This window comes from Amborella trichopoda, chromosome 3 (assembly GCF_054954075.1).
Source record: "Amborella trichopoda isolate Santa Cruz 75 chromosome 3, AtrichopodaSantaCruz75HAP2 v2.0, whole genome shotgun sequence".
Lineage (NCBI taxonomy): Eukaryota > Viridiplantae > Streptophyta > Magnoliopsida > Amborellales > Amborellaceae > Amborella > Amborella trichopoda.
The window spans coordinates 54,474,849-54,485,895 of record NC_142338.1 but is presented as its reverse complement, the minus strand read 5'-3'; the positions used below and the strand labels follow the sequence as shown (position 1 = coordinate 54,485,895).

The 11,047-nt window shown below is 37.9% G+C and overlaps 1 protein-coding gene across 1 annotated transcript; it reads right to left on the bottom strand.

Annotated features, from left to right (window-relative positions):
* Positions 1–6,175: 6,175 nt before the first annotated feature.
* Positions 6,176–9,147, bottom strand: LOC18429386 (L-type lectin-domain containing receptor kinase S.4). Its single transcript, XM_020664170.2, has one exon. It carries the CDS (start codon positions 8,391–8,393, stop codon positions 6,330–6,332), a length of 2,064 nt encoding a protein of 687 aa, XP_020519829.1. The 5' UTR covers positions 8,394–9,147; the 3' UTR covers positions 6,176–6,329.
* Positions 9,148–11,047: the final 1,900 nt, after the last annotated feature.

The window sequence follows — 11,047 nt, the reverse complement described above, 5'->3', positions numbered from 1 at the left end:
ATCATTATAAAGAGCACGAGAGAGATTTACTCACTGCTAAAGTTTAGACAGCTAAAAATTCAGAGAGAGGTTCGATTATGGGGGTTTGATTAAGCATTCGATTATGGGGATTTACTCACATGTTTTTACTTTCTATGTTTTTGTTAACTACATTCATATATTGAAGGTCTTTCTCTTTTCCTTCTATCTTTTCTTTTTTCTAATAGTTATCCTATACATTGGGTGACAAGTCTTGTTCTTTGTTAATGTAGTTCATGTGTTTAGTATCGCTATTGTTAATTTAGGATATGCTCCCAACAATCCATCATATATTTTATGTCATGACAACAGAATAAGCAATGTTATTGTATTTAATAAAAATTGGTCAAGTATTACTCTAAATGATATACTAGGTTGGAACAAAAGTTATTGTTCAATGATTTTATGTATCCACACTATACTCTATATCATAATTTTATCTTATATCCAAATTTTTCACTCTTTTTTTGTGCCAAATCTTAAACATTCATAATTCTTTAACCTGCCTATTTTTTGAGGATTCGTATTTATGACCCGATTTCGCTTTGAAACTTTTAACCCAATTTACTAAAATATTATTATTCTCTTTTTTTTTTTTAACAATAACGTATGACTTATCATTAATTCATATGTAAAATACAAGATGTTTAAGCACAGATACAAAATTACAGAAATAAAGAAACCAATAGAGTGGGAGTATGGACTCCTCCTTTAGCAAGAACATCGTCATCTTCATTCGCATCTCTATAACAACGCTGGACCGTTGCCATAGAGGTTGACAAAATATCCCAAATTTGATGAAAAATAGTCATTAATCTCCAAGGAATATGCGTCTTTCTCTTACTCCAGACAATGACATTTGTCGAATTTCCTTCCATAATCCTGCCCCCTTCCAAAGTACGTAGCAATTTCAAACCTTCTAATAAACATCGTGTTTCTGCCTCATTTGCTGTTGTGATACCACAAGGACTCGTGCAAGAAAATATGATACGACTGAAATTATTTCAGATGAGTCCACCATAGCCAGCTAGTCTTGGATTGCCAAGTCAATTTCTATCAAAATTAAGTTTGAAAGAATTCACTGGTGGTGGTATCCAAACAACCTCATAACGAGTGTTGGTCTTAACACCCATATCACCACTGTCAAGGGATTGCTAATGATAAAACCTTTAGGAATAAAGTCACTATCCTTATGTGCAAGGAACCAATCAGATGTAACTGCCAAAATATTCGATTTTAATATAGACAGATATATACTTATAATATCAAATACTCTTTCATTTCTTTTCTTCCACACATTCCAAAAAAAGCTAACCTAAATAAATCTCCAAATAATAGTTCTCATCTTTGAAATATCAAGTGTGATCTATTGGTCAAGAAAAGCTTTGACATTTAAGGACAAAGGTAATGATAGGTTGAGGCACTGTCGAGCCCAATCTCAAAAATATGTAACAAAATAGCATGAGAGGAAAAGATGTTGCGAAGTTTCATTATTGTCTTTGCATATGATACATACATTGGTAATAATGAACCACATCTTTCTCAAATTATCAATAGTTGCTAATTTATCTTGACACATGATCCATAAGAATAGTTGCACTTTAAGAGGCACATGCAATTTCTTAATCTTGAATAAACCAACATCGAACTCTCTCCAACGATCAGAAAATAATAGATTATAGGTTGACTTAACCAAAAAATCTCCCGAAGGGGTAAGATCCCAAATAAAGCTATCATCCATATTTGGAGTCAAATATGTGTCACTCAATAATTCTAACAATGTTTGATACTCCTATACCTGCAAGGAATTGACCGAATAATATTAGTATAAACAACCCCACTAGCCTCTTTGACAGATGCTAGCGGGTTTAAAGCTTTTGAGAAAACCTCAGGAAAAAGGTATCTCAACGGGTCGTTTGCAATCCATTTGTCAAACCAAAAGAGATTGGATTCTCTATTCCCTACTATTGTTCGGAATTGGCATAGATACACAGATCTCTCTTAGTCAATAACTCTCCAAATATAGGACAAACTTGTCTTATTTCTTGGATTTTTAATGTGACCAAAGTTCAAATCTATTCCATATTTATCTATCAGAACAAGCCCCCAGAAAGACTTAGGTTGCATATGGATCATCCACCACCATTTTACTAAAAGTGTCGAGTTCATATGTTTCAGTCTCCGAACACCCAATACCCCATACTTAATGGTCTACAAACTTTTTCCCAACTCACCAGATGAAATCAATTCCTTCTTATGTCAACTCCTCACAAGAAATTTCTTATATTTCTCTCTAGTTGTTTTTCAACTTCTTTTGACATCTTAAATAATGATATAAAATATATTGGGAGGTTTGACAAAATGGATTTAATGAACATATATTTTGCCCCCATAGAAAGAGTTTTGGCTTTCCAAAATCTCTCCACCACTGGATCCCAAATTGATCTTGGAGACCTCGAATCCACTACGGAAATTCCTAAATAAGTACAAGGTAAAGACTCAACACCACAATTTAATAAATATGCTATTCTTCATACTGCCATTTACAGACAGTCAATACTAATGAGCTTGGTTTTTTCTAAAATTAACTTTAAATCTAGTTGAGAGTTTCACACTTTTCAAGAAAACCCATAGGCAAGTGATTTCCTTAATCATGGGATCACAGAATATAACAGTATCATCAACATACTATAAATGTGATACTGTAAGACTATTATTACTAATATTAACACCGGATATGATCATTTGCATTGTCAAAGCTCTCAGGTACCAAAGTATGTAAAAATGGTGAAAGAGGATCCCCTTGTCTTAATCCTCTTGATCCTTTGAAAAAAGCGGTTGCTTTGCCATTAACAAGAACTGAACAAATGGGTAAAAGACAGGCAACCATCAATCCAATATCTCCACCTTGAACGAAAATCGATTTTAGCCATGATAATTTGTAGTACTCCCAAATCAACCTTATCATATGCCTTCTTAAAGTCTAGCTTACAAATAAGACCCAATTTGTCATCCTTGATTCTTGAGTGGATGCATTCTTGTACAACCAAAATAGTATCCATAATTTGTCTATTCTTCAATGTTGATTGTGGTCTTTTAATAACCATGTGAAGCACCTAGCATAGTCTATTGGCTAAAATTTTCGTTATGATTTTATAAAGACTACCAATAAGGCAAATAGGCCGAATATCTTTGATCTCTGCAATGACATTTTTCTTTGGAATTAAAGCAATAAAAGTAGAATTCTTGGCAATGTTAATTTTATCCTTCTAATAAAATTCTTCAAATAATTGTACAATATCATCTTTCAAAATATCCCAAAAGGATTGGAAAAACCTACATTGGGTATCTATCTGGGTCAAGAGTCTTATATCTGCCTAGGTCAAAAACTACATTTTTTATTTCTTACTCTTCAAATTTCTCTCCAACCACTGAGCTTGTTCTAACAGCAACCTAGTAAACTGTAGATCTTGAAAGGATAGTTGAATCTCACTATCGGCCTCATAAGACTTCTTGAAATGATCAGCTAGGACCCTTTCAACATCTGACATATTGTCACAGTCTATTTCTTCAATACAAAGGTTTTGAATTGAGTTACCCATTTTCCTTGAATTAGTAATAGCATAGAAGAAACTCATGTTTTATCGCCCTCCTTGAGCCATTTCACACGAGATCTTGATCTCCAATGAATTTCCTCCAAATTAAGCAATTCTTTATACATAGCCACCCATAAGTTTTTGTCTCTGAATTGATCATGTGATAGAGTATCTCCCATAAACTGAACATTATCTAACTCCTTTATATGAGACTTTGCAGCCCCGATTTAAGATTAAAAATCTCCCCAAACATTCATCCTCCATATAATAATATTTTGTTTCAATAGTTGGAGCTTCTTTGAAATTTGGAAACCTTTATAACCATCATTGGTAGTAGTTTTCCATAAATCTTCATTCAGGCTGAGTAAAGATCTCCTTGATAGCCATGTCAATTCAAATCTAAACGTGGATGGTCTAGACAAGAAACCCTCATAATTAAAGAGAAGATAGACATGGTCAGAAGAAATTTTTGGTAGGGCTTTCACAGAGAAATGAGTAACAAACTCAGAAGATACAAGACCCCTGTCTAACCTTGTCAAAATAGAATCTTGTAAATTATGATCGGACCAGGTATAGTTAGCCCCAGTGGAAGGAAGATCAATCAATTTATGATGCTGTATAAAACCTTCAAACATTCTCATACAATAAGGCATATAAGGAGAAGATGTAGATTCACTTGGCCATCTAATAATATTAAAGCCACCACAAACCAACCAATGGACATTCAAATTTAACTGAATATTTGCTAATTTTTCAAAAAATGCAGATATGTCAACAACATTGTTAGACCCACATACCACAGATAAACACCAAGAAAAATTATCTAAGTGCCCCTGGAAAACAATGGAAATGTGTCTAATTGAAAGAAAGTTTTGTGAAGTACTCAAAACTAAAAAGTTCCAACTTGCCCAAATACCACCAGAGGAACCAAAAGCATCTATTCCCAAAAATTCCAGGGAGTTTCCTAAAGCAATTTGGCAGTACGTAGAGTCGAGGCCTCCAATTTAGTTTCCTGAAGAATAAAAAGATCATGTCTTTCCTTTCTGCAAAAAGAAATAGCATATCTCTTGCATTGAACACTATTGAAACCCCTGACGTTCCAACATAACATTTTTATAAGGACTGGTAACCATCTCTATATTTGGCGACCCTTGAAGGACCAGCATACATAATCAGCAAAAGTTCAGAATGTGCGCGAGGACAAGCACTTACCTCACTATTATCATCGTTAATATAGCATACCAAATTGTCAAGTTCTCGTTGAAGCATTCTTTTTTTTCGGATTTTTTGGAGAAAGAATTAATTGGACACTAATACAAACTTAAAAAAAAAAAAAAAAAGTTAAAAATTCCAAACCGATTATGACATGAAATAATACTGTTTTCCAAACCAGATGAAGTTTCGGAGAAAAGTGGGTGGCATACATCTCCGTACCGTGACAAATTTGCACATCGCATTTATCAGGTTCGACCTAACAAGGTTCCACACCGCATTTATCACAGTCGATGTGAAGGTCCATGAGTCCACCACATAAGCATATGGTTTCCAACTTTCGCAAATTGGAAATTGATTTGTTTTGACACGATTCCAGACCCACTAGGGACGCACGTTTGCCACCTGGACCTAATTTGAAAAAGTAGTTGCTATTTTATTTTCCTTGAGGGAAACGGAACCTAATTTCAAGTCTAGAGGAGTTTCAGTCAAATTTAACTCGAAATTAATTGGATCTTGTTCACTTTTGGGGTTAGTAGTTATTTCAAGACGTTGATATTAAGCTGAAACATAACTGACCTGAAAAACTTTCAAAGTTAAAAAGAAATTTCGAACTTTCACACAAGTTTTGTATTAATTGAGGCACATTTTAGTCGAAATTTGCCATCATTAAAATGTTAACAAAGGGAGAATGGGGCTGGGGATGTGGTGGTATTGCTACCTAAACCCTAGCTAAAGATCATAATTTATATTCTCTATTCCCACTAATACTTTCAAAAAATTGACTCCTTCTAAAATGGCTTTTACCCAAAAACAGATGCTAATAAATGAGCATTATTACTCTATATCTCGTCTTCGATTCAAAATTTCGTTTCTTTTGGCAGTTCAATGGTAGGAAGAACTGCACTATGGCTAACATCAATGACCAACGACTCAATCCCAAACCTAATTCTAGAGAAAATGTTAACACTTTAAAAAAGTTTGGCGGGCAAGAAACTATGCAGTCATGTATTGTAAACATAAATTCTTTGCCTTTTACTTGGAAGAAATAAATAAGGTTGAAAAAAAGGGGCTAAAGTCTCCATACCTCAATTGCCATTCCAACTTCAAAAATCACTAACTAATTAGGAAAGGGGTAGGCTAGCTATCCCCACTAAATTACTAAAAAAACAAAAAACTGGTGCGGTTTGTATAAAGCCGAGGCTCTAAACAATCAAATTTGAGCCCACCTTCAAATAGTATCAAGAAATGTGGTTTCAATATTGAAAATCTTTGACTAACTTTAAAATATATTTTCATATTTAATTATAAAATTTAAAGTTTTAAAAATAGTGTAGATCAAGCGGATCTATAAAAACTTAAATAACTTAAAAATTGACGGTCCAAAAATAAGTTAGCAATCACGTTACAAGTATATTGACGAAATCTAGAAAAATAAAAAAAAAACAATGGATCATATTTCCTGTAAATGCACAAAGCTTTATAGGAATTTACTGAGCTAGGTCATGCAGAGAGCCCTTTCCCATCCAAAAGAGGGAGCGGTGAATGAACAGTATCGAATCCACCCTCCGGCCTCAATGAATCAGAGGAGCTCTCAAGAGGTGTTTGCATCAGAATGGAACTCGAATCAGTGCTCATGTTCTTGAATTCTAAGTCCTCACACATAAACCTTGGCTCCAGTGGTAACAGGGCATGACCTCCAAGAGCTTGCCACACATGCCTCATACTGGGCCTGGCCTGTGGCTGAGGGTGCGTGCACAACAGCCCTAACTTCAGCACCATCTCCATCTCTTCCTTCATATACCACCCATTGAGTCTTTGGTCCGAGGCGTCGGCTATTTTCCCTTCACTGTACAGCTCCTGCACCCACTCTACCAGTAGCATCTCTTCAACTGCAGCCTTAGGCTCGACGGGCCTGCGACCGCATGCCACCTCTAGCATCAATGCACCGTATGCATACACGTCGGCCTCGGTGGTTGCCTTGTAGGTGCGTGTGAGCTCTGGCGCCAAATACCCAAGTGTGCCCACTATATGAGTGGTTCGCGGGTTCGATCCGTGCTCGTATAGCCTCGACAGGCCGAAGTCCCCTAACCGGCCATTCATCTCAGAGTCGAGCAACACATTGCTGGCCTTCACATCTCTATGCACCACCACTTGCTCCCACTCCTCGTGGAGGTATAATAGGGCAGCCGCAATGTCCTGCAATATCCTGTACCTCTCTTTCCAGCCTAGAACAGTTCTCTGCTGCTGCATTTCATGCTCATCATCATCATCATCTTCATGAAATATCAATCGATCCAGGCTTCCATTGGGCATGTAATCATATACAAGCAGTAGGTCATCGTTGCGCTTGCACCATCCTTGGAGTTGGACCAGGTTCCGGTGGCGCAAGCGCCCAAGGCTTGCTACCTCTGCAATGAATTCTCGAACCCCTTGCTTGGAGCCATGAGATACTCGCTTCACTGCAACCTCGGCCCCTGATCCTGGAAGATTTCCTTTGTAAACCCTGCCGAAGCCCCCCGAACCAAGAACCTCACGGTCCTTGAAGCCTTTGGTGGCCAGGTATAGATCCTTGTATGAGAACCTGTGCGGGTAATCGCGTTCCCAATCTTCTAGAGTCTCAGAGAGCTTTGCCCTCCGAATCAAGTATGCCCCCAAGATCACTGCAACTGCAAGGAGGAGGAAGGTTCCGGATAATGATGCCACGATCATAATGGTCTCTGCGCGCTTGGACCCGGCACCAGGTCTAGGGAAAGAAGGGAGGCGAGAGAGATCTAAAGGTCGAGCTTCCCCATTCAGGCTAAAGCTCCATCCGAGAATGTAATGCGCGCTTCCAAGCTTCATGGTTGCAGAGGAGAAGCCAACATACATAGAGGGTAAGAGGACCGACGACAAGTCGAGAGTGTGGGAGATCAACGGGCGATGAGGCTTGTCCACTCTGAAAGGCGCTATCGTAACATCGATGCGCTTTTCGCGAGCTCTATAGCCTACCCAAGCTTGGATCGGCACCGCATCGTCCAAGATGATTGCTTGTTTCTGGTTGTCTCCGGAATAGTAGGCGGCGCTCTCCGAAGCATTGGAGACGAGGCTATTGATGTCGATGCCCACGTGGTTGCTATCTATGTCCCCATTTTGGCCCTGCACGGTGTCGAATTCTACAGCGAAAACATGGTTAGAGGAGTTGCCGTCGGTGGTGCTGTTGAGGAGGCCAAGCCATTGCCCAATTTGAGCACCAGGTAGAAGGGGAGAGGGGGCGATGGTGAAAGCCAGACCATGGCCTCCTTGGCCTGGCACAGGGGGCACAATGGCAAAAACAAAGGTGGTGCTGAAAGAGGTATCGCTACGAAAGCTCAAGGGACGGTGGTAAAACGAGTGGCCGATGAGATTGAGCGACGAGTTCGTGAGCTGAAGGGCTCCGTTGCTCCTCACAAGGGATGCACCATTTAAGCTCAAATTCGCAGGCTCAAAGCCATTGAAAACGAACGAGTCTCTCTGAGAAATCACCCCGGCTGCAGAGAACCACACAAGTGACACTGCTAAGGATAGCACCATTAGGGTTTGGACCATGGTAGGAAGGTGAAGAAGGTTGCGGATTTAGGGTTGGATAGGAAGCTTTGTTTTACAGATGAACCTTTCGTCCAAATATGGGAGAGACTTGGGTCTTGCGTTGTCTGTGAGCGACTCGTTCACATTGATGATGCTTGGAAGTTGCTTCTCTTCTCGTAACTCATTTACATAAAATGACGAAAGTGAGGACAGGGATTTCCGCGGACGAACGTAATCACTCGCGTCCGTAGAACATGAAGGAGACTGTCAGTTTTCACACGTTTCGGATTAGGGAGGTAATCGGTCGGGTGGCCCGGCCCAAAAAACTACAGTTTGGCAGCCTAAGCCTGGTGGCCTGACTCGACCATTTTTCTCTTTATTTGTTTTTCTCTCTCTTTAGGACATGGCCAAGGCCTGGGCTAGATCCTTTTCTACCGGTCTAGGCCTGGCGGGGCTGGAACCGACATTATAGGGATCATGCCTAGGCCACGCATTGGCATTGTTAGCTTCTTTTGATAAAGTCTTCAATATTTTGGAATAAAAGTATGGGCTTAACTAGTTTAGCGCTTGATGGTTTGCAACGCCACATCCTAGGCTCAATTCTTACCAAAAATAGGAGCCCTCTCTCCACTTACTCGCGCAAAAATAAATAAATAAAAAGGTCTTCACTATTCAACTACTCAAGCGAGCCAACCAAGACTCATTTGAGTATACCGCATTTGGTGGTCAACCATGAGGTCTTTCAAATAAAAATTCAAAAAAGTATAAAAGATCCAAAAAATAAGAATTTTATTTTTAATATGTTTTTTTTGTTTTCTATCATTTGGGCAAGATTGGGAATTATTTTAGCTATGGACGATTTTTATATTTTTTCTTTCCATTTGGATTATTTCTAAAATAGCTCTCATCACAAATTGATTTTTTTTTTTAAAACAATTTTTCCACTACTTTTTAAACCCCATTTAGATGTGTTTTGTTTAGTTTTACTTTGAATATATCTTTATATGGGAAAGTATAAAGGGAGACCATTTATCTTTGGTGGTTAATCAATTTTGATCATTGTGACCACTTTGTATTGAAGGTAAATGGTCTCATTATATAGAATCCTTTTTTATATTTTGCGGAAGTTTTTTTAATATTTTAGGACCCGTTTCGATGTCAAATAAAAACACGTTCAGATTGAAAAAAATTACAAATAAGGCTGTGGTTTGTATAGAGCCTAGGCTCTAAACAATCAAATTCGAGCCTACCTTCAAATAGTGTCGAGCAATGTGGTTTCAATATTGGAAATGTTTGTGATAGCCTTTAAATATATTTTCATATCTATTTATGAAGTTTAAAGCTTAAACAATAGTGTAGATCGATATATCTATAAAAACTTGAAAATCTTGAAAATTGACGGTCCAAAAATGCATTACAAAGTACACTATTTTTAAAACTTGAAATCCATTTTTTTTTCGCATGTCTATGCGTATTGATGTCGAGATGATCAATTTGAAGATATTTGGGCATCAAAACAACATCTTTTAGTGAGATTTTTGAGGTAGGCTCAAATTTGATTGTTTAGAGCCAGGGCTCTCTATAAACTTTTCCCATTAATAAATATTATTATCTTTTTTTATTAGTTTGTTGTAATGTTTGGATGGTGTGAACATATTAAAATGAGTTTCGCCGAGGGACAGGGCACTGAAGCAGGGGTGGGCGAGAGGCATATCTGTACTCTTCTCACAATAACATATGCTCACCTCATACAAGTCCTACCGGCTCCATTTGAGAGAGCGAAAGAGAAATGGTTGCCTCACTCGAAGCTGGTGTTGTAGTTATGTATGAAACCAAGCATGATGGTGGAGTGGAAACGAGTTGCAACTGACGTCTAGAGAGAGAAAATGGTACCATGGCCAAAGCTCAAATACTAGTTTATGCAACTCTTCTTCCTCATCTATTTTCTTCCGTTTCGGACCATACAACTCTTCTTCTTCAACCATTTTCTTCCATTTCTGCAACTCTTCTTCCTCTTCCATTTTCTTCCATTTTTGCAACTAAGGTCAGGCTTAGATTCAAAAGAAAAGGTATGCCGGTTCAGAGATGGGATTTGGGGTTTTTTTACAGAGATGGGATTTGGGGTTTTTTACAACCAAGATGGATGGTTTTTTATATAGAGATAAAATTTGGGGTTTTCGGTTCTTTCAATGTTGAAGATTGGAGCAAAAGATGGATTTTTTTTACAGAGATGAGATTTGGGGTTTTTGGCTCTTTCGGTGTTGAAGCTTGGAGTAAAAGATGGATGGTTTTTACAAAGATGGGATTTGGGGTGATTAGTTTTTTATGACTCAAGTTTAGAGAGAGAAAGTAGAGAGATAGGGTTTGGGTTTTTAGGCATTTTTGTTATTCATGAACGGGTAAGAGATACCCCATTTTTATTGTAACTTTTGCTTTGAAATTGCAGGATTTTTTATTTCAATCTAAAAATATTGCAATTTTGGGTGGCTATACAAACATGTTAAATCTATTTAACAAGATTTTTTAATTGCACTCTAAAAATATTACAATTTTAGGTACATCCAAACTGGCTCTTAAACATTTTTTATCATAACAATACCTACCCAACACAAGCGGTATTACTCAGGACTCGGCCCGAGTTACTTACTTACTCGGCCAGAGGTACTTACTTACTC